Genomic DNA, 23821 nt, shown 5'->3' with positions numbered 1-23821 from the left:
ATCTAAATAGCAGCTGGTCAGATGCATAGAACCACAGACTCATAGAGCTGGGCGGCTTCAGTGATTTCCTCATTTAAAGGACTCCTTTTATTGACAGAGTGAGGGAACCCCCAGATTCACAGGCCATACTAACACGAGAGTCGGGATTAGATGTGTGGCACAGGCTCTCTCAGACCTTCATCCGTGCTGAGGTGCAGTGATCTCTGGATGGGAGACATGTCCAGCTGCAGTGTCTGTAGCACACGGAAGAGGAGATGACAAGTAGCTCAGAGTGACCTGAGAACACATGGGCCACATCCTAATGCAGGGGGCTGAGGAGGTCGTGACCAGAGAGAAGCTGCACCTGTGTCTGCTGTTTGCCCCGGATGTTTCGGATCAACAGAGAAAATAACAGATGGAAGAATCATATACAATGATGATCGTTCTGAGCAGAAGAAATGCTGCATGGACTTGGTTGTACGAGCCTTGGGGGTCCGACGTATTGCACAGCTTGATGGAACAGCCACTGCTCCCAGACTTGCGATGGGAGACACTGACCAGGGTCTGTGCCCAGGTTCTTGCTAAATATGTGGGAAGTGCCCTAGGGGACGTCCCCATACATCCCAACCACCAAATGACCATGGGGAACAGGAGCATAAAAAGAAACATGTGCTCGATAAACATGAAGATGATCGAGCTTGAGATCCTGGAGGGCGGAGATTTGTGGAAGCAGCAATTTCTCTCCACCTGCTCTTTGACATTAGTCATGAAGGAATCCCAAGAGATCAGAGAGGTAATGAATACTCAGAAGATCGTTTCCAATGATCTGCAAAGTCTACAAAAATCCACTTCAAATTTTGAAAGAAAAGAACAGTGTAAAATGTTGTCCTGGCACTTCATAGCAATTTCGGTAGAATTGGAAATTATAGAAGACACGTGAAGAATAAATGAAAGGAGCAAGTAAGTTAATCAGATTTCTTGTACGTCAAAGGCAAGGGTTGTATCAGGTTCTTCGTAAGTTTGCATTCTGATAAGCATTAGTCCTTATCTGCAGCTCTTGAAAGAAAATGTATCTAAACTATGACAAAATTAGGGAGGTGTGGTGGAAAACAATGAGTTGAATTTTTGCTTCAAGTTCTTTGCATTTGTTGGAAGCTATTTAAATGATCGGTTTCAGATAGAATGATCCTCATTCTGTGAACAGCGAAACCTTCCTGCCATTAGCCATCACATCATCAGCTACACTGTTTGACATTCATGATCACTCCCAGCAATAATCAATTTATACCCTTTATAATAACCCTTCACTACATTCAATCAACACCAAGATGGCGCCCGTCTCTCCATGCTGTGCTAAAGATTATAAAGTGAAGGACTTGGTGTGAATGCTTCCATTCAATTACATTTTAAGAAGAATATGAAAATTAGGGATTAAAACTTCAAATTGTATAAAACTGATTGACTTCTTAATTACCATTTGAGGAAGCATGGAGTCCGTAAAAAGAAGTGCATTTATTTGTCACTCCCATATCTTCCTGCAGCGTCAGCTTGGTTAAAATGAGTCTCTTTGAACGTTTTCATCAGTCATGCTGGTGATGGGGGTTTACAGTGGAAATTCAACATTTCAAAACCAGAGATAGTTCCTCACACAGAGCAATGAGACTGGAGCTTGTCAACGCAAATAATCCATGACCAATTTATACATGAAAATTTGGGTGAGTTTATTCTGAGCCAAATGTGAGGACCATATAGCCCAGGGCCTTCCTTCCCCAAAGAAGGAAAGGCACCAAAGAAGCGGGTGTACAGAGTGGTTATATACCATCAAAGAGCATGTTTCACATATCATTGAAATGTCCCTTTTACAACAGTCAGGAGACTGCTCTGTCGGCACAGCAATTGATGGACACGGCAGGTAGTAGGTCTGCCGTCTCGGTGGACACAGCAGGTGGCAGGTCTGTTGTCTCAAGCTGTGTGGTCACAGGGTGGGCACAGCAATCAGTTCCTAGCCTAGGGAGAGATGCTTATCGTTAAGGAAATGCCATGTGGGGGGAAGTTGCATCTATGTCTTAAGGCCATTTGCTCTTGTCTTTGGGACACAGCAAATGCTTCAGCAGATGTACAAAGCAGGCTTAATGGCCACATCAGGCCCTTTTGGAAAAACAAAGTCAGGCCAAATTAGTTTTACACCAAATGTCTTCCTTATATACTCCAATATATCCTAATGTTTGCCATTTCCATTTGTTAAGCTGCAGAAACATATTTGGTTTGAGTATCAAAATGTGGACAAAGAATGAAGGACTTTCACCCCTTCCTGGAAATGCTCCACCACAGCTACCCACCTCTCTCTTCGCTGCACATTAAACCCTGCCTGAGCCCATCCCTTACCCTCTGCCCTACACCGCTTTTGGGGGCTCCTGCTCCCTTCCTGCGTCCTCCCCACTCCCCTCCCCACTGCTGGCTGCTGGCAAATCAGATCAAGGAAGTGGGCAGGCTGGATGGGGTCTGGGGGAAGCAAGCCCCTCCTGGAATGGACTTGTAACAGTCAGAGGGCCAGGTACAGCGATACATGACAGCATACAATTCCTTTTCTTTTTTGAGTCTGAAAGGATGCCAAAGGATTATCTAATTTATTCACTTTTTATTAAAAGTTACATTTTTAAAACTCTTCTTTAATATCCTAGAAGCAGTCTGGAATTAGATGCTCTTAGAGAATTATTAGCTTCTTAGGGGCAATAATGACGTCGGAGTGGTACAGGACAATGGCAGGAAAGGGCTGGCTCCAGCTTGTTTTTGGATGGTTCAGAGAAATCAACACACTCGCGTGGCAGGACGTTAACTGCCGAGTGACAGGGATGGAGGTGCTTCTTAGAATTTTCTTTCGAATTTTCTGGATGTGTGAAACTTTGCATAGGAAAGCTGTGGGGAACGGCAACCTGAGTTCATTGCAGACAAATGAGAAAATACGGACAAATGAGGACGTTTCAAAGTCCATCGTCCTACGCAGGAGAAGAGCACTTTTCAGAACATGTTATATGTAGTGCCAGATCCTCGTTTTTAAAACATGAGTTCTGCTCTGCACCTGCTGCTCTGCGCTTGACTTCCTTTACGTTACGACGTGTCATAAGCCCCTTTTCGCATCAGCAGGTTTATTTCTGGGATATCGGTTCGAATAGCCTCATAGCATTTCTTTATGTGGATTTTAAGGTGTTTCCAACCACTGTCTATGATTCCTTCTCCCCCAGAGTGAGGCCTAGGAAATGGAATCCAGCAGCAGCGTGGCTTGGCTGTTAGGACATCAGAGTCTTTGAAGCCGGTTTCTAACGCACGTTGAATGAATCTCACAAACAGTTGGTTTGGAGACTGCATGTTAAAATTACCAAGGTTTGGGGAAATTTGGGGGAAAGCTAGTGGAACTGAAGCTACTTCCCTGGACCTCCGTTTCTGCTTCCGTGGACAATCTCTACAGCCTCCGCAGTCGAGTGTACCCCGTGGACCAGCATGGGCAGCCCTGATGCTCGTGAGAAATGCACAGTCTCAGGCCCCACCCCAGACCCGCAGAGCCAGAATCTGCCTCGTAACAAGACCCCGGGAGACTCATGTGCTGACCGTTTGAGCTCTAATCGCTGTCTTCTCTAGATGAGACCTCGAGCACATAAGCATTCCAACCTGAAGTAGATAAATCTTAACACACATATCATGTGGGTGGGGGGGGTTCTCTTGCCTCCGCGGTCGTGATGAACAGATAGCCTTCACCATTCCCGCCTGGCGTCGGCAGACACAAGCTGTCCGTGGCTCTCTTCATGTGAAAGCCCAAGACGACGGGCTGAACTCGTCACTAGCAGCATCTGAGTTTGAGAGTGGCTGGGCTAGTTAGTCGTTATCTGTGTTCTGCAAACAGTCTTGAGGGAGCAGCAACAGAGAAGACAAAATGGAGCAGGTGGGAATACAGCTGCTGGCTGTAGGGGTAGATGCTGTGGACAGTCTGTGAATAACTTGAATTGTTGCTTAGGCGATAAAACTGATCAGAGATGAGTGGGCCCAGGGTCTAGAGTAGGAAACGTCTCCCCGCGGATTCTTAAGTGCCTTTGCGCATCACGGGAGTTGGGACCTACCAGAGCTGCTATGGTGGATCGGGGATGAGCAGGTGGAAGGAAACTGCAGTGGGTGGACGTGTCCCCACAGTGAACGCAGAGCTGTGGCCCCTGGTGGAAGAGACGATAGCGCGCTCCCGGGGTAATGGTTTTGCTTGGGTTTCTTTAATTGACCCCGTTTTAAACCTGTTCTTGTTTTCGCGTAGTTCTTGGTAAGATCAGGAGTGCCGTGGGGAGCGCCCAGCTTCTGATGTCCCAGAAATTCCAGCAGTTTTATTGGCTTTGCCAACAGAACATGGTAAGTGAGTCCTCAGGTCACCTCGGGCCTTGTAACCAAGCTGAATGTTCTCTCTTTACCTTCTCACTGCCTTTCTGCTTGTTAAGGACGCCTGTGAGACTACTGATTGAAGAGAGGTGCTCCCTGGCTCTGGGATGGCTTAGAGGTGACCCCAGGCAGAGAGGCCGTGGGGTGTTGGGCAAAGAGGGAGCAGGGCTGGGCGGGAAGACAGAAAGGTCCCCACGCTGTGAGGTGGAGCCTTGGTGGCTGGGTTTCCACCAGAGAACTTAGGAAAGGAGTTAAAAAGTAAGGTCACAAATAAAGATGGTGATATGAGGTGGATTGAATAAAACACAAACAACTACATTCACAGAGATTTTAGAAATAATTCGGGCTTTACATTTTACAGTTAGCAGTGAAATGAATATGCCATAAACTAGATTATTAATACAGTTCACATTAAATTTGGTTCTGATTTTCCTGAAAAGCAAAGGAAAGAAAACCATGTATCTATACACGTATTGATACATGTATTCATATATACTCGCATATACATATGTGTACATGTATATACACTATATCTATGTATGAATGTGTGTGTCTATAGATATATCTTATCTTACTAAAGAAAGTATTCATTTAATTTTATTTGGAGAAATTACTGAATAGTATTCACATTACTTTATAGGCCATTTTGCAAACCATACATTGATTTCTTTCAGACCAAACATTTTCATTAAAATGCAAATAGGTCCCTCTAGACTTCACACACGTAGCAATGGTGCTGAGGGGTTTGATTGTGTCCTGTTTCATTTTTTAATTTGCAAGGAGACGTGAACGTATAGAAGGTTCTTCTACATCAAAGGAAGCACAGCGTGTCAGAGCTGCCAATTCATCCCTTTTAGGAGGATTGTTAAAAAGTGTGTTTTCTCTCATATTCTCCAATTAACCCCATTAAAGTTCATTACGAAATTTAAAGAGCCACCAACACACCCATATGATGTGAAGTTGTAATCAACCTGTGAAAAGCGGGAGCAGAAGGAGACACAGAGCCATCAAGACATCCAGTTATCGTGTCTACCAGGCATGTGCTTGCCTCCACTGTAGTATCTATTTAATTATTGTCTTCAAAGAACTGATTTAGGCCACTAAAGGGCTTTGCACCGCATCTCGCTGAGTCGGGGAAGCACAGGTGGTCCCTGTCTGCAGGGAATGATCGTCAAAGTGTCCTCCTTCCACGCAGCAGAGGTGTGTCCCTCAAGCCTGCAAAGTGTTCGCGTCCTCTCTGCCAGAAGCAGCTAACAGAAGACTTAGAATGTCTCCATCCTAACGTTTTTGCTGCCTCTTACACACGTCAGATTGCACTTTTTGTTAACCATAACAAAATTCTCTTGAGTTTTGGAATATCTGACACAGCTACTTCCTTTTATTTTGGCTTCCATCTAGGATTAGACAAAAAAACTCGGGAGCATTTGTTGGAGAAGGGAGGTGGGGGTGTCTAAGACAGGCCTGGCAGGGGAGGGATGCTGGGAGGATAAGCAGATGTCTTGCTCATCAAAGCCAAATTGCCCACGATTAAAAGCAGCGTTGCTGGTGGCTGGAAGCCTTAGGTTGGTAACTAAGTTTTAAGTCGAAGGAATGACCCTAAAAAGTAAGTCAAAACCTGCCTGGATATTTCGGGTAGACTACAGAGCAGACTTTCTTCAAGGTAAGGGCGTCCGAGTAATTCATTGCATGACCAGTGTGAGACAACCCTGGAAAGCGTCTGCCCTTGACGCTTGCAGGTTGATGTGTGTGCTTCCTGCACCAGCAGGGTGGCATCTGCAGCAAGCTTGGCGGAAGTGCAGAATGGCACTCACAGCTGTGGGTCTAGCTCTGCCTTTGAGCAGGATCCACGGGGCATGCACTGGGGCTTCTCAGCCCTTCTCCGCCACACCACCACCACATGGAGAAATGCTCCAGAACATGGGAGCATCAGAGTCCATATCACAGGGACCCTAGGTGTCCGAGCCGGGAGCTAAGAGAACTCTACGTGACTGCGATTGACTGGGATATGCAGCACTGTCTCGCTTTGCTGGGGGAGAAGGAACAGCATGATACACGGCTGCCATTAAAAAAATTTTGTGAACATATCAGGGTATCTGAACATCCAGTGGATACAGGTGCAACGACCTCCCCCAAAAAAGAATAGAGGACCTGGGACCAGATCCTGGCTGTGCCCCGTTACACCACAGCCTCTGCCCCCAGGGCGCCCAAGGCTGCTCCCTCTGCCTCGTGGAGTGACAGAGAAGACAGACGTCGACGAGAGCCTGGACCACGGCTGCCCAGAATGCTTTTCTAGATTTTCTCTCTGAAGACACGACCAGAGCCCCGCAGTCCGGCCTTTGGGCCTTGACAGGAGCGGCACTCTGCTTCCTTCCCACGCGTTGGGCGCCGTCATGCCTAAAGCTACAGAAAGAAAGCTCGTCGTATTTGTGAAGTCTCCCAGAAGGAGGAAACACGAACCGCCCTGAGAAGCTCGAATTGGGACGTAAAGAGGCGTCCTGTGGTGTGAGAAGCCCTCCTCCCACCAACCCAGCCCCGCCCTTGACCGTGGGCCCTCAGGCTCCTTGTTCTGTCTTCACGCAGAATGCGGCCCCACCGCAGTTGTTTGTTTGGTTGTTCAGATTCATCCAAGTAAGTGAAAAACCCAAAGCCTCTCTTCTCCGGGTCAGAGCTGCCATTCGGGGTGGCCGCATCCATGAAACCCTTGCTGCACCCGGGAGTGCTCTGCTCCTAGGGATCCTCACGGCCCATGTGGCCCTCTTGTGGCTCAACAGAACGGGCCTCAAACTGCGGAAAGCCGCCCAGAATCGCAATTCTCACTTCTGAGGATCAGGAAACGAGGGCAATTTGTGCAAGTCGCTTCGGGCAGCTAGTCTTACCCTCTGACCCTCTCTCTTAGCACCAGCGGCCATCTGATTGTGTGCCCAGAATGACACTGGGGTCAAAAGTGATCATTTTGCTATGGATGTCTAACCAGACTGCTATAGACTGAATGTTTGTGTCCCCCCCAAAATTCACATGTTGAGACTTAACCCCCATGTGATGGTGTTAGGAGGGCGACCCTAGGGAGGTGAGTAGGTCATGAAGGTGGAGCCACCACGATGGGATTAGTGCCTTTATAAGAGAGACCCCAGAGAGCTCCCTCTCCTTCCCTGATGTGAGGACACAGCAAAAACACAGCCGTCTATGAAGCAGGAAGCTCTCACCAGCCCCTGAGTCTGCGGGCACTTTGATCCTGGGCTCCAGCCTCCAGAACCCTGAGGAGCAAGTTTCTGTGGTTCATAAGCCCCCAGTGTGTGATAGCCTAGCAGCCAGAACAGATTAAGACGTGGGTTAAAGGAAGTTTAAGGCAAACCAAACAGAAGTTCCTGTTGTGCTTAATGTGAACAATTTATGAGTAAACTGAAAATTGTATATTTTAAGCAAATTTGGATAAATGCTTACCGACCAGAAATTTCTCTGACTGTTTAATCTGAGATAGCCTCCCACTGAATCGAGGGAACCACATGCAGAAAAATCTGTACCCTTAAGCCAGAGGTGGCAGGTGCGGTGACCGAGTGAAGCCAGCCTGCATCGGACAGAGGACGTGGGGCTCTGGCGCCAGAGAGGTGCCCACCAGGCTGCGGTCACCGGCCAGCGATGTGCGGTGTGGGAATGAGCCAGATGACCCGTGCTCTGATCTTGTGAAGTTCACCCAACTTTAAATGCAGACAGCTCGTTGAAACTGTACACGCAGCAGGCACTGTGTGTGCAGAGAAACAAGACACATCTTTGGGCACATTCAGCCCACGGCTGCCTGTCTGTGGCTCTGTGGCATCACCTGTACCTTCTGGGCACAGAGAACCTATCCTTTAGATCGTTCCGCTCCTTCATGAGATGACGTGTCCGTCCTGCCTCATCGTGGAGGCAGATTGAGTACGTGGTGCATGCTGACGGGCAAAATGAGAGCTGAGACCCATCAGAGAACCATCAGAAGGAAGCAGGATTGGTCCAAGCGCATTCTCAGCACCAACCCACCGACGCCAGCACCACGGCAGACCCACGTCATCCCCGTCCCAGGCACCAGCCTCTGAATAATCAACAGGAGATCAAAAACACAGGGCCCTGTGCCTTTTATGAACTGTCAAGTGTTTAAAAACTTTAATATTTACCATCATTCCCAGGTTCTGAGGCAGCATCTCCAAAATGAAACAATGAGTGAACGTACTACATATATGTCTATATAATAGAATTCCTTAGAGCAGTTTTAGGTTCACAGCAAAATTGAGCAGAAGGTACAGAGATTTCCCATATACCCCTTTGCCCCCACATGCACAGCCTCCCCCATTATCAACATCCCCAGCAGATGGTGCGTTTGTCACAACTGATGAGCCCACATTGACACGTCACCGTCACCCAAGGTCCATAGTTTACATTAGGGTTCACTCTGGGTGTTGTGCATTCTGTGGTTTGAACAAATGTATCATCACATGTATCCACCATTATAGAATCATGTAGAGTATTTTCCCTGCTCTAAAAATACCCCGTGCTCCACCTGTGCATCTCCCCCTCCTCCTTAACCCCCGGCAACTCTTGATTTTTTACTGCCTCCATAGTCTTGCCTTTTCCAGAAAGGCATAAGGTTGGAATCATCCAGGACGTAGCCTTTTCATATTTTTGAACTGTTGGCAAATACTTTCTATTTCTGTTATTGAATCCTCATGGGCCCTCTTGAAGATTTACATCAGAATTGGGATTAGTCAGGCTTCCCCCTAATGGATGCCCTGAAAGGCACACGTGGGAAAGAGCAGCCACCCCGAGCCCTCTCCCAGCTGGAGATTCTCATGGTTCTGAACCCCGTGTGTGTCCTCAGGACCCCAGTGCCATGCCGAGGCCGACGTCCCAGGACCTTGCAGGCTACTGGGACATGCTGCAGCTGTCCATCGAGGACGTCAGCATGAAGTTCGACGAGCTGCACCAGCTGAAGCTCAACGACTGGAAGATCATCGAGTCTCCAGAAAAGAAGGTAATTATGGCCACACCGTGTGCTTTCCCCGCTGCCGCTGTCGGTGGGCGTCCCGGGAGCTAATCCGGTGGCAGAAATGGTCTGTTCCAAATACTACATTAAAATGCGGTTGCTGGTCTTTGGTTAGCAATACAGGGTCCCATTTTCATATCCGTATATCTGTGTGTGTGCATAAACTGGGGTGGAATTAACTCATCGGCTGTGTGTAGGAAACAAGTGTCTTTCTTGCTGTATCTCTTGGACACAGACAATTCAGAGAAGACACCAGCCAAACATCCCGTGTAAACCTATAGTCTTGTGCCTTTTAGGCACCTGTCCTCTGAATTATTTTCATCAAACCTTTGTTTGGGTTGTAGGAAGATGATTTCCAACAGGGAAGTTTCAGGCCTGGGTACAATGACCATGTTCTACTCAGGTCAACTTCCCGGTTGCACAGCTGCAGTTGAAGACAAGAAGATGTTTGGAACTTTACTGAAGAGTTTGATGATGTAAACTTCCTGAAAATAGGCATAAAATTTCCATTAAATTTGAACCCTATGATTTCACTTCTTCCCTGTTCACAGGGCTAATAGATAGGTCTGAATTAGCAATAAATACATCGATTTCCTAACACATTTTAGAGAAGTTCTAAGTCATTATAATCTGATTTTTCTAGACAGGTGTTATCAATGAAAATAAAATGATAAAGAAAATTAATCCAACCTACTTTTGGACAGTGGTCTTTAGTAGATAGCTGAGGATGTGTATCTGCATAATTAGAATGAGAGTCACCACCTCGTCATCTACTCTTCCCTAAAAGTGCTGGTGACTGTCTTAGTGGAGTTCCAGGCTGGATGCTGTAGATGCCATCACAGATGACTGACAAATTCCCTCTTACCACAGATCACAGGGGCAGGGGGTGTGCGAATACATAGGTTGTACGTGAGCCCTAAATGGTACCTAAGCGGGTCCAGGTAATCTACGGTTTGGTTTTAAACTGAAGGAGAACATAAGTAATGTTCTAAAGGAAACGGTTATTCTAATAAAATACTAAACATAGAACTTGCGAGACCAGTCTACAGATAGGTATTAATCCTTCCTATTTTTTGTTCTTCAGTAATTGACAGCTAACGTAATCCCCTTCTACCTAAGCTGTATGTAAAGAATGGTCCTCAAAATGAAACATTTCTTACTGAGGATCTAGCACCCCTGGTCCAGATAATTGAGCAGCTCTTTAGCACCACTAGGGCCCCATGCCGTGTCCTTCTGGCGGGGTTCTTGACACTACCCCATGGACTTGCAATGCACCTGCTTAGCTCTCTCCAACGGCAGGGCCCCCTCGAGGCTGTGAGCCCCTTCAAAAAGGAGACTCTGCCAGGAACTGCATTTCTTACAGCCCCATATTTCAGAGGCCACCAAGAGAAGAGGGAAGAGACAGGCAAACACAGGCGTGTGCTAACACAGGAATTAACTTTTGGAATAGCCGGAAGGTTTAATGAATTAATTACCCCGTTTTCGGGATGCATGCCAAAAAGTCAGGGGAGACTCATTGCTTCTGGTGCAAGTCATTTTAAAATAAGTCACGGGAACAAAGTTTCAGGCACCAAAACAATCTTCCAGCCAAAAACAATATGACGCAACAGTGGGATTCTGCCTCGTCTGTTCCCCCTGAACTGGCACAGCTGCTGCTTCCTCTCCCCCAGCGTCCAGGCACTTCTGGCCCCCTTTGGAATTTTGCGGAGGCTGAAGGGAAAAAGACACGGTGCTGGCTTTGTCCCCGCCACCCCAACAACTAGATACCTGCTGAGGGAAAGAAGGTTTCTGGCTCCTTCCGTGGTGTACCCTTTGCTGGGAAGGACATTGTCTCGGCAGAGTTCCTGCCCTGGCTCCACTAGGACGGAGAGTCAATGGGAGGTCCCACTTTGTTAATTAGGATCAACATGAGATAACACAACACAGTTTGGGACACAGACATTTCCCCGGATTGGTTGCAAGTGTTATATATTGCATTTGCTGCCGAACTGTGGAATTTATCTTTCTGAAAATAGCATACACATATTTTGGTGTGACTTATTTGAGAATATGAGCTAAGGGTCAGAGATAATTATGTCCATCTTTTTACCAAGCAAACAAAAAACCTTACATATATAAATCTTGTTAATGTCAGGGGTTTTAGGCCCACAATAGGAAATTTGGCCAGTGGTTCCCTAGGACACCCACGTAGGACGGTTTTCGTGAACGTCCTTGGAGTTCTGGAGTCTGTTGAACAGACTGTGGCACATGACAGGGATGTCAAGTGGCATCAAAATACCAGGGATACTCAAGAGCTTGAAATTGTGCGTATTTGCCAATGCTCAGAGACGGCATAGCAGCAATGTCAAAATAAACCTGAGAGGAAGGAGATGTTAAACGTTAATTACAGAACATATATTCTTGTTTGTAAACGCTTTGCTCCCTCAACCTTGAAGAATTTGAGGGAAGTTATACAAAGTATATACCATGCAGAAGGCAAGCTGTGATTATGGGGGTCAGGACCCAGGGCACATCTGGGTAGGTGTGATATAGGTGTGGGTAGGGTAATGTCACGCACAGGTGGTCACCCAGGTGTGACCGAGTCCATGGACTGGTGCTGCTCTCCTCTGACTCGCCCCCAATTTTGACTTGTGATGCTTTTCAGGAAGAAAGAAAGGTGCCCCCTCCAATACCAAAGAAGCCCCCCAAAGGGAAATTTCCCATTACGAGAGAAAAGTCTCTGGACCTGCCCGACAGACAGCGTCAAGAGGCCCGAAGACGGCTCATGGCTGCCAAGAGGGCAGCCTCCTTCCGACAGAATTCTGCCACCGAGCGGGCCGACAGCATCGAGATCTACATCCCGGAGGCCCAGACCCGGCTCTAGGAACCGAAGGCGCCCACTCTCACCTGCTTTCTCTTCTTTTCTTTTTGACAAAACACTTGTACAGTTTATTCCCCCACCTGGTAATTTCTGTCTTGTTTCTCCACCGAATACGCCCTCGCTGTCGTGTTCTTTGTGCCATAAACACACTGGAATGCTTTTGATTTCCGAGGTTTGCCGAGCTCACGGCCAGAACGACTCCTTTTTTCTCGCTGGATGGTCTGACTTGCCGTCGGCGGTGATGGATAGGCGTGGGGACAGCTAACTTAGCCACTCTGTTCTCAGAGGATAACGAGAAACACCTCTTGAGATGGAACCCAGCTTACATTTTGTTATTTATATTTTTATAAGTTGTGAGATAATTAGAGGCAAGAATAACAAATAACTATAAATGGGTGCATCTCACCGCTCACTAGAGGCATTAGATACCCAAGTGGAAGGTGCTACAGCTTGAAGTGCAGGAGAGAAGACCCCGCCCCCTCTAACCTCGGGCTACTATTCCCTGAATCCAGTGACCCATCGCTAGGTTTCTTGTGCCAAGTTCATGGCGTGAGACGACATCTCTGCAGCCACCAACCTCCCCACCATGTGGTTCTCCTGAAGCCCAGGGGCTTACAAGTCCAAACCCTTTCAAACAACCCAGCATCAGCACAATCAAAAATAAGCTGAATATTCGTTCACACCAGGGAGTGACAGACGAGAAGAGACGGGAGATTTCAGACAAGCTAACTCTTCTGTAGCAGGAGTAGAAAGAAAAAAAAAATATGCTTGCTCTGATGAAAGAGTCATTGTGTTTTTTCTTCCTTTGTAACTTAAAACATCGCACACGGTTTTGTCTTTAAGTTTCACCATTCATGCGACATGTGTGTATATATTCTCGGACTGCTCTATCAGTTGACTTTCCAGGGTATCCTTAAAAAAAAAAACACAAAAAAACAAAAAGTTTGCTTGTTTAAAATGACAGTTGTGATGTTGTAAAAAGTTTAAGAAATATGAATGTGAGTGGTAAGTATATCTCAGTTTAAATGGTAAAGAAGAAATGTAGTTTACATTTGTATTTTTCAAGAATTCTTTTGTCCTATGCAGTATTGCTGAAGTCAAGAATGTATTTCTTGCCTGTTTTAGACATGATGAAAAAAAAAAAAGGTCACATATTGTGATTTCCAGCTGTGGACTTTAGGTGATGAGTTCTCATGATTCCGATTGGCACCAGAGAAAAATAGGAAGAAATCCAATGAGAAGGCTTTCCATTTGTCTAACTAAACTTAGATGCAGTCAGTGAGCATTGCTCCAACATGACGCGTGTGTCGCTATGCAGACACATCTTCAAAGGAAAAGCCTATGACATTTATCCATTTGATCCCAAACTCAGAGTTCTCACGGGAACTCAAGGTCAAAGCAGGATTGCGATGGAAGACAGATGTTTCCACCAGAACACCAGGCCTTCCTTCTGCGGCTTCTGGAGTACCGTGTACTCGGCCGTGAAGGCCGGCTGCTGCCCTGTAGCACTTTGTCCTCCCCTAACTCGCACTTTAAAATGTACCCAGCTTCTCTGTGGCCCGATCACATTACCAAGAGCATTCAGTGCGGTACTGACACGGTTGGGGCATTCTTTAAGACGACGGTTTTTCCTTTTCCTCATATTCTCCATTCCACGAAGCATGGGGCTCACTGGAGCACAGTTGATATTAAAGCATGTTTATCTTCAAAGTTTTAGTTTTTTAAAGCCAAGTAGTTAAGAATTCCCTGTAAGAACAAAACCCTGTAAGTTGAGCCTCATATCTGGTATATATTTTACCAAACAGCCTTAAAATATATTTGGAAGCAAAAATCAGTACGAATGTATATCCTTGAAAAAATGCAAAAAAAAAAATTCCCTGAAATATTCTTCTATAAATGAAACCTATTTCCCCAGAGTGTTCAAAGCGTTTTTTCTACCTAAATAAATGCCTAAATCCTGAGTAGTGTACAATAATGATGCTTCTTCCTATACTCACTATACTATGTTAAAAACAAATGTATTTGCAAGTATTGGCATTTTAGACTTTAAAATCGGTGTGTTATTTAGGATGAGCTGCTCTTGGAAACAAGCACCGGAAAGCACATTCGATGTTTACTCCCTAGGAAGAAGAGACGTGACACGCACACATGCGTGCCAACCTTTCACACGTGCGTGTTTACTGGCAGCTGATGTGTTTTATCCCATTTCCTTCAACTTGTACAAAATATATAACAACAAATGATGAATTTGGACAATAATTATCAATTTTAGATCCTAGATTCTCTGATCCTGACTCGAACGAAAGTATTCACTGGATTTGGATTAATTTTTTTATGTTTTGTATACTTATTTTTATCTTAAAATCCCCAAAAGTCTTGGCCTAAACCATCCCTAGGCGAGCCAATTAACCCACAGCTAAATGTGACGGCTTCATCGATTGCAAGTGGGATCGTGTGTGAACTCCTGTTTGGTCCTCTGTGTTCCAAAGAAGGTTCTGCCACAGCGGAGCGGGTGCCTGTTGCTGGGTCTGCTGGAGCGTCACCTGCTCACACGTAACATGATGAAGTGCAATATATCCAGTTCTCACACAGGTGACCTTCCATCCCGACGTGCAGAAGACAAGCCATGTTTACATATTGTACATGTAAAGAAAAATAAAACTGTTTATGACACTTGTGTTAGTCAGTCACACTGACTTATTTCAGTCACTTCCAGCCGACACATAACACAGAGCTATGGTGTGATCATTTAACCACATTGTGATGTAATTTTAGTAAAAGATGACACACAGATTTGAGAATATGGTTGACAATGATAATGCACCACGTTCTAGGAAGGTTGCCATGAAAGAGTGCGACGTTCTCTGTGATCGCCTACCTGTATGCCCAAAAGATCCAGCGATAACTGTCAAAACTCATGTGTTACTTTGGAAATCGTTTTCCTCCCCACCCACGAGTTGATCTTGCCATGTTGAAGGCTTTAGTTAACTTCCGAAGTCAAAACACAAGTATAATAAACAGGATCCCAGTGTTTAACAAAACCCAGAAAAGGCGAATGTCCTTTGTGAACTAGAGTGCTTTCAGGGTAATTCATCTCACACATCTTCATCTGTTATCATTGTGTTTGATGTAAAAGTACGTGTTATCAGTGACAGATGTTACCATTTTTTTCTCAGCAAGTTTATAGAACCATCTAGAATGATATATAAAGAATCAAACTGTTGTATGACACCAAAACATTACATATTTGTTTGAAAGGAAGTGTTGTTGATGTTTTCACCTCAAGATCAATACTAAAGACTTCCAACATTAAATAGAAAGCGTATTATTAGGAAAAAAGCAAATTACATTTAAGACTCCCTCTTTAAAAAAAAAAATAGCCACAAAATCCGTGACCCAAAAAGTAGAAGGACTCTCCCTTCTGGCTCCTATGGAAGTGGCCAGATTACGGTTGGAAGACAACACAGCTCCAGGGCACACGAACGCGTTCGGTGTGACCGTGTCTTTGGGGTCTCTGTCCACATGTGCCCTGTCTTGATTTTTGCCTTTCTCAGGATCATATTGAGCTGCCACTCTTCCCGTCACTTTAACTGAAAGACCCTGCGTTGTGTATCGACTCATCTCCTCTGTTGTGAGCCGGCCCTTAGAGCCTCCCGACCCCATCCCACTCCCAGGTGGAACCTTCCAGGAAATAACAGTCCTATGGCAGACACCTGGTCAAAGGGCCTGCGGTGACTATGGAATATGTGCTCGCCTTTTGGTGGCAAGTAGGGAGTGGGAGAGAGGGATAATGGTCTTCACCAGGAAGTCTTTTTCCGCTGGCAGTGACCCCATCAAATCAGATGGGACCCCATGTGGCCCTAGAGATCTGGAGGCCCTGGAGCCTTTTCAGGGAGATGCAGACGGTATTTGAGCTCTAGGAAGAGCAATCTGCCTTGTTCAGAGTGCTGACGGGTTCCCAGAACCTTCGAATGGACATGCGGTCCCCTGTGCCATGTCTGAATCAGCTTAGGAACACGCGCGTCCCCAGGCTGCGCAGAGTGGCCAGCGCCGTTGTTCACGGGTGGACACCTCCGCGAGTCTCGGTGGGGGAGGCAGCAGGAAACGCCCAAGGGCCGCATGTCCCACCGTGAATGTGAAAGTATTGCCCCAGCAGGATGAGTTTGAGGGTGCGCACACAGACGCTGCACCTGGCCCACGCTCTGAGAAGCGGAGCCTTCCCGGCCGGGAGCACAGAGTCAAGTCTCCCAGAAACGGGCCTACATACGTGGCTAAGTTCTACATACCTCATGTGCGCTCATTCCAGCCAACTCCTTTCTGCTCCACCCTTGAATCTCCAGCTTTTTTCTTTTTACTGCAAATTCGACATACTAATCAGGTAGCTGAAGACAGTGGGTTTCAAACCATACCCCTTTGGACTCCCTGAGGGTTTGCTTTTGTTTTTATCTGTGGCTCTGTTTACACTTGTTTGAAAGTTTGGTCGAATACAGGGTTCCCATACTTGAAAATAAAATGGAAAACCGCGAGGGTAAGAGATCCAGAATAGAGTCAGCTGCTGACTGGTGAGCGTGTCTGACCACGGGGCTGGAACAATGGGAACGGCTTCACTCCGCTCCCCTGCACCGTTGGTCATAAAGCACGACACGAGGGTCAAGTCAGATCCCTGTGCCTTCACAGCAAGAGGCCCAGCTCGTCACTTTTGCTGTGTTGATAGTTGCAGTAAATGTGGGCAGTGATCAGAATGCCGGAGGGAAGGTGCCCTTTGACACATTTAGCTAAATGCCCCTCAGCACAGAGTGGCTGCAGAATGTTTTGGAAATGAATGGGAAGCCCAGAAATCTCTAGCCGGCTAGTCAGGCAACCAAGTTAACCTTAGCTTAACGTCACGTCTCCGTTTCCTCCAGGCCCTTGTCTCTCTCACAGACAGACTATGAAGATTAATGACCTGTTGGCTGTACAGTCCTTTGACCTCCTTGGAAACAGGTCGTCAAAGTGTCAGTTATTGTCAAACATGGAGTGCCACGGTCCTCTTCCCAGTTGTCATCCTCCCAGCTGTGTGGGATGCTCGAGGACATCAAGTCAGATATAACTGTCTCAGAGGTAACCAGGACTACCAGACACAGGGGTTCTTTCTTTGCAATACTGTTTGGGGTGGCCAGGAGACCAAAAAAGAGCTTCTTGAAGGTTTGGAAATGGAGAAATAACTACAAGGAGGCATTTCTCCATTTCCTCCAGCTTTGATTTCAAGTGTTTCTAGATGGTTCTATGAACAAAAACCAGGCACCATCACTTAAGCTCAGCTGCATCTTAGATAAAAATAAGAGACACTAAGCTAAACATTAAAGTGATGAAGAAAAAAATTATCTGGAAGCAGAAAACTGAGCTCACGGGAGAGTGCCAAGAACGGAATCAGACACACTCACCAAATTGCTAAAGCTGTGACGTCTGCCCTCTGATTCCAGCTCTTTATAATTGCTCTATTTCACACTTCAGAGAATGCAGAAGTGGTCCATGGGGACACTCCAAGAAATAACCATCTTCTCATCCTCACAGCATTGAGAAATGCCCATAATTTTATGCATTGCTCTCCTAACCCTGGCGTTTTTATCCAGCGTTCAAAGAAATTATTTCGAGTTTTGATCTCAACTCTTGACAGACGTCTTCTTTGCAGAGGAAATGTTAGTTACCTACTATAAAACTACTTTTTAAAAGATTTTGTATATACGCAAACTAAGGTAACAGAGGTTTACCTCCCTACTTTCTTAGATTTTATGTGACTCTTCATCATGGGTGCTTATTCCGAACCTGACAGTCTTGGGAGTCCAGGCTTCCATGGACCCGATGGAGGAGAGGCAAAGAGGAAAGAAAAGATTTATGCCAGGTTTCTTGTGCAAATTTCGGTACCGAATTGTCTCTTCCAAGTAGGCCATAGTGTATATTGGGTTTTGTCTGCTAATGTACATGAAGGAAGCTCTGAGACTGTTTCTGGAACCTTCTGGATGCCACTCGCCCATTCTTTGATTGACCCCTCACTCACCACCATGCCCCAGCCCCAGCCATTTCAATATTACGGTCCTATCACTCTAAAAGGGCTCAGCACGTGTGTCGCTCTCCCTCCACATTATAACTGGTTTGCTGAATTCAAAAAGCTTTCCCCTCACAAGTAGTAAATCCTAGGCTACTTTTGAACTCTTATTTCCAAATGCTAAGCCACTTTCCTCCTGGACGGGTCCTTCCCGTGCAGAGACCAATTCATACCCCCGCCCCCCATACTACATGCCAAAATACCCAGGTGTGGCCTGAGGACTGAATTAAATGCCTCCTATAGAAATTCAAGGAATGTTAGAACCAGGAAACTAGCTGTTTAGTTAAAGTTTTAAAATATATATATACAAATATATATATATAAATATATATACATATGAAATCATATCAACGATGAGGATGAACAGAGTGCCAAATATTCGACGTCTGTACAAAGTCACACCTCACTGGAATTCAACTTTTTTATGTAATTCTCTTTCTCATGCTTTTATGGTTCTTTTGATAAATTCTCTTCAGTAGCATGCAGGATACCTACCCTGAGTGTACAGTATGCTATTCGTCACCACAATTTCTTGCTTCTTGTTAATAGCTTCTTATCAGAATGTTGGCCAATACTTTAGGGCCTTTAAGGATTGCGTTATTTGAGTTCTTGTTTTTCCATGACTTTTTTTTCACTCTCAGCTGATTATAAGAAAAATGTGCTCACCATTTCCTCCATAACTGGTCCATGACAATGCCTTTCATTCAATTTCTGTATTGCTGAAGTTCACCTCTTGTAAATAGTTCTGCAATTAAATTTTTTGAGAAAACTAATGTTTGCTTTTTATTGGAGTGAATTCTCGTGTTATTTTAAACTCAGGAAAATTACATAGACCAAAGAGTTTTATCCAGAAAACAATTGCACCCTTCCTCCATTATCTATTTCACTGTTGAAATAGCCTCAGTTTCTCCATCTACTAAGAAGAAATGGACATTTCTTAAGCCTACAGATTTCATCAAAAATGGCATAGATGAAAGTGAGTTTAAAGTTAATAAATGCTACGGTATTTAGGAAACGGTTGTTTTAGACTGTCTGGAGTTGCAATGAGAGGAGACACGTGTCAGGTCACTGTGTCGGTCTACAGATCTGGCCTGAGTGGACAGGGCCTTGTGGAGTGTCAGGAGTCACCCCAGGCCCCGTGTTGGGGCCGGGGCTCCAGCTCCCACCAACCCAGCAGCACTCAGTCATCTCCTGCGGTGGGTGTGGGCTGTCCCTGCTCTAGTCAGGCCCTGATCCCTTGCTGTCAGTGTGTTGTTGTGCCTTGGCCGCCTTCTCTTGTCTGTTGCCTTCCAGATTCGCACCCCCTTAGTTGGAAATTTCCGCTTGCCCAGGCATCTACAGCCTTCCTTCCACCTGTCCCTTAGCTCTTGCGGGATATCACGGTAGGTGGCTCCCTCTTTGAGTCTCTCTCCCTCTGACCCCCGCGGAAGCACGGACCAAGGTCTTGAGGGAGGGCACCTCGCTGTCACAGCACCTGCCCCAGGTTCTCAGGCACGGTGCTTCGTGCACTTTGCCGCCGCTTCCTCCCCTCCGCCTGCTCCAGCCTCGGTGAGGTTTTGAGGTGCGTTGACAGAGGTGGCTAGTGAAGGAAGCATCTGGAGTGAAAGTCACCACTGGTGAGACCACTTGTTAGCTTCCTCCCAGTGAGCTGTGTGCTTGGTTGGGAATTCTGCTGACGTCCTTGAGTCCTGGTGTGATAGGACTGTTGAGGGAACTGAATCCCTGTGCGTGCCCTTTCCGTTTAACTCACATTACAACAATCACGATGTATAAAAATGTTCAGGTAAGAGAAAGCATTTATAAATAAATCGAGAACACATATCTACTATTTTAGTCTCCCTTTTAGCCTATTGCTTTCTATAACACACTTAAAGAAAGCTTTATATACTTTCCTGTCTTTAATCCTATAATCCGTCAATAAAAGTTTTAATTTACTTGGTATTTCATTGAAAACTTTATACTTTTATCCACATATGGTCTATCACTGTTTTCCCAGGGCTCAGTCAAAGTGCAAAGAAAGTTACATGATATTCGTTTAAAATGTATTAATATTGGCTCATCAATTGTAACAAATGTGTCACGGGAATGCAAAATGTTACTAACAGGGGCACGGGTGGGGGGGGGGGGATGAGGGGAGAGGTATGTGGGAACTCAGGACTGTTGACACAAATAGTCAATAACAAATCTATAGATACGAGAGAGCTTTAATGAGCTAATGTGAGGACTAGCCCAGAAGTGTTATCCTCCCCAGGGAAGAAGGTGCTCTGGAGAAGTGTAGTTTACAGCTTGGTTATATATCATTTCAGAACAAAGAACATACATCCAGCATGACAGGAATACACTTTTTTTCCCCAAAATCACAAGGAGATGTTTTGCTGCATTGGAGCACAGACGCAGCAGGTCAACTTGCCCTTGGTTCTCTGGGCAGCAAAGCTTATCTTCAAAGAAATACTGGTATCCGTGTCAGAGAAAGGGAGACATTCATCTCTATCTTTAAAAAGGGCATTCTTTGCTTTGGGAAAAATGTTTGAAACAGATGTACGGTACCTGTCTGGTGGGCCGTAAGTCAGGCTGCTCTGGGAAAAACAAGTTTTAGGCCAAATCAGATTTAAACCAGAATGGTTTCTCCATATCCCTCAATATGTGAAAACTTCTTACTGTTATTTTCATCGGTACTTTCCACTCAATTTTTCTGTAAAAGAAAATGCTCCCCCAAAATAGCCTATTAATTAAAAAACACAACCTCAAAACGAGAAGCAATGATTAGAAAAAGTCAGGTGCAACAATTGGGATGTTTTCAGCTTGCTTTTCCTTGTTTGAAATTTTAAATGAGTTGCCTTCTGAAAATTAGGGCATTGGAAAGAGTTCTGCTCCTTATTTTTGTTTATTTTTATTTTGCGAACTCTGAAGTTAGCATCACTTAATATGTTCAGAGAATTGTTCCCTGCTTCTTGGTTAAGGTGAAGAGCAACACACAGATGTTGTATCAGGAAAGAAGCCACGATTTCCGAAGACACTACTTCAAGCCTTGCCATCCAGCCAAATTCTTGGGAGAGCGCCATACGACTTTCATGGTAGTTTAAAATTGGCTAGATGGATTTTCCCTGAAAAATTAGAGACCAGTGCCAATGAAAATCCATTTCCAAATGATCTCATTACACCGCTATGGTCTTTTACAATTTAGAGTGTGAAAAATTCAGTTTTATACCAACAACACGCTTTGCAAAGCGGAGATTCAGCGACAATGCAGACCACATTCCAAATGCACACATTTCTGCATGTTTTCTTGGCCCGGCTCCCGCCCTCCTCCTGGGCGTCCATCACAGACACTCCACATGCTGAAGAGCCCTGAGGGGAAGGGACGCTGCTGTCAGCAGCCACCTCTCCCTGTCCTTCCTGCCCCGTTCTCCAGTGTCCACCCTGCTACCCATTCCTCCATCTCTCCACACCAGACCCCCAGCCCGAGCACCACGTCTCCCTGGGAACTGAGACCCTGGCTCCCGTGTAGGCATTTTGGGGCACCACTTGCCGGCTGGCAGCTGGTGTCCATTCCTCTCTCTCTCATTTATCTTCCTTATCACAATCAATCATATAGTCCTCCAGGATCCTCTCTCCTGGTGCTCACCAAACATCGATTTTCCATTGGCTTGTCCCATACTGCCAAAAGGTCATTTCTAAAATTCAGATCTGGAATGGCCTCTCCATTAAAATGTTCAATGGCTCCTTGTCACAAGACTCTTCATCATCTGAACCCATTCCCGTCTCCAACTGAGTCTCTTCCCGTGCCTACTGTGCCCTGGATTTCCCGGCTCTAACAAATCACTAGCAGTTCCCAGATTCGTGCGCCGTTCAGTCTCACAGCTCACCTGGTACCTGCTGTTCACTCTCGTGGAACAGCCTTCCACCTCGCCTGGGCGCCCCATCCTTAGCAAACTCCTGCCAAGCCTTCGAGTTACCTCAACTGTCACCTCGGAGGGTCTCCCTTGTCCTTCCCAAGTGAACTGATCACTGTCTTCTTTCTTCTCCCAAAACGATGCTCAACCTTGCATCTGTTATAATATGTCACACTAAGCAGAATCTATTTGTTAACCAGTTTGGGATCAGATTGCGAGCTTTTTTGAGCACAAGAAATATATCAAATTCCTGTTTAGATCTCTGGTTCCCCATAAAGCGTGTGACACCGAATATACATCCACAATATTCTTACACCCACTTATAGGTGACCAACTGGATGAATGAATGCATCCAGCTCCTCTGTGTCTCTACCAGTCACTCATTGATCCATTAAATATTGATTGAACAACATTTATGTACTGGGCACCATGCTGGAGATACTGTAGTTAAAAAAGAGAGAGAGAGAGAGAGTCGTGGATTCTGCGCTTAGGTTCAACTACCAGACAGAAGGTTTACTCCAAAATAGTGTTGGGTCTGCGAAGGGTCACAGAATTTCTTTTGCTTTACTTACAAGCTAATAAGCTAGCATGTTACTGTTTTGTTGACGTGGCTCAAAGATGTGAAACTTGCAGATCAGAAAACCTTCCTACTCACCACACGGGAAACAGCATGACCATCAGCATGCGCTCTGTTTCCCAACTTCCACTGGGCCTGTGTGTGGTAGCCAGATGGACACTGCATGAGCTCCGGGCTTGGTCACAGCAGAGAAACGCTGAATTTGGGGACCCGCTGTTTCACAGTCAAACGTACGGCAGCGGCTCCTGATCCCAGAGGAAGATACTGCCTCACCCTCAAGGTTGCCAACAGCGAGCTTGAGCTCGGCCTGAGAAATGGTGCGGGGAAGAGCAGTCAGGGCATTGCCTTCTCAACACACCTGCCGAAGACATGTAGGATGGGAACAACCCCAGAGGACGTCTTTCCCATCAGCTTGTAAATTTTCGTTCTGAAACTGAAAAAATTCTAGGTGCCTACGCTGCGGGAGAGATCACCCGGGTGACGGTTTTTTTCAACCTCTGTCTCCATATTGCTTTTCTTTTATTTTTTTAAAGATTGGCACCTAGGCTAACAACTTTGCCAATCTTTTTTTTCTTTTTCCTGCTTTATTTCCCAAACCCCCTCCCCCAGTACATAGTTGTATATCTTAGTTGCAGGTCCTTCTAGTTGTGTCCATATTGCTTTTCTATTTCAAACCCCACTGCTCCTCATTTTTTTACTATAATCGCTGCCAGCGCCAAGTCCCTGGGTGACTCTGACCTGAGCCACACGCAGGCAGCCTGGACCTTTGGACGCCGCTGGGTCAGCTGGCCCTGAGCAGTAAGCCCCCCACGCAGGACACAGAGTCTCCTTGGCTGGAGCTCCTGTTACTCGCACGTGATTCTCCTTTGTTAACACCAGACGCTCCTCCTGGTGAATCTTTGACCTTCTCCAGTGCTCCCTAAATTCTCCCCAACTAGCCTTGCTAGGTGGTCTTGGGCTCACCAAGGATGTTCAACCTGTAATTTTATAAAAACTT

At 45.9% G+C, this 23821-nt stretch overlaps 1 protein-coding gene and 1 long non-coding RNA gene across 15 annotated transcripts in view; one reads left to right on the top strand and one right to left on the bottom strand.

Annotated features, from left to right (window-relative positions):
* The window catches only part of DLGAP2 (DLG associated protein 2), an 823185-nt gene extending 808230 nt beyond the window's left edge, over positions 1 to 14955 (top strand). For all 14 annotated transcript variants that reach the window (XM_070253515.1, XM_023630813.2, XM_070253523.1 and 11 more), the window contains 3 exons: positions 4277 to 4368; positions 9245 to 9397; positions 12054 to 14955. In XM_070253515.1, coding sequence (XP_070109616.1) covers positions 4277 to 4368; positions 9245 to 9397; positions 12054 to 12272 — 464 coding nt within the window. In that variant the 3' untranslated portion in view covers positions 12273 to 14955. The remainder of the gene's footprint in view (positions 1 to 4276; positions 4369 to 9244; positions 9398 to 12053) is intronic.
* A 6276-nt stretch (positions 14956 to 21231) lies between these two features.
* LOC111770955 (uncharacterized) lies at positions 21232 to 23182 on the bottom strand. The gene is made up of 2 exons (XR_002804455.2): positions 22903 to 23182; positions 21232 to 21458 (listed from the first exon to the last, which is right to left on the bottom strand). It is a non-coding gene; the product is annotated as an uncharacterized lncRNA (long non-coding RNA).
* Between the last annotated feature and the right edge of the window lie 639 nt (positions 23183 to 23821).

Source organism: Equus caballus, chromosome 27 (genome assembly GCF_041296265.1).
Source record: "Equus caballus isolate H_3958 breed thoroughbred chromosome 27, TB-T2T, whole genome shotgun sequence".
In the NCBI taxonomy this organism is placed as follows: Eukaryota; Metazoa; Chordata; class Mammalia; order Perissodactyla; family Equidae; genus Equus; species Equus caballus.
The sequence above is the reverse complement of the archived record's forward strand: the minus strand, read 5'-3'. Positions and strand labels throughout refer to the sequence as shown.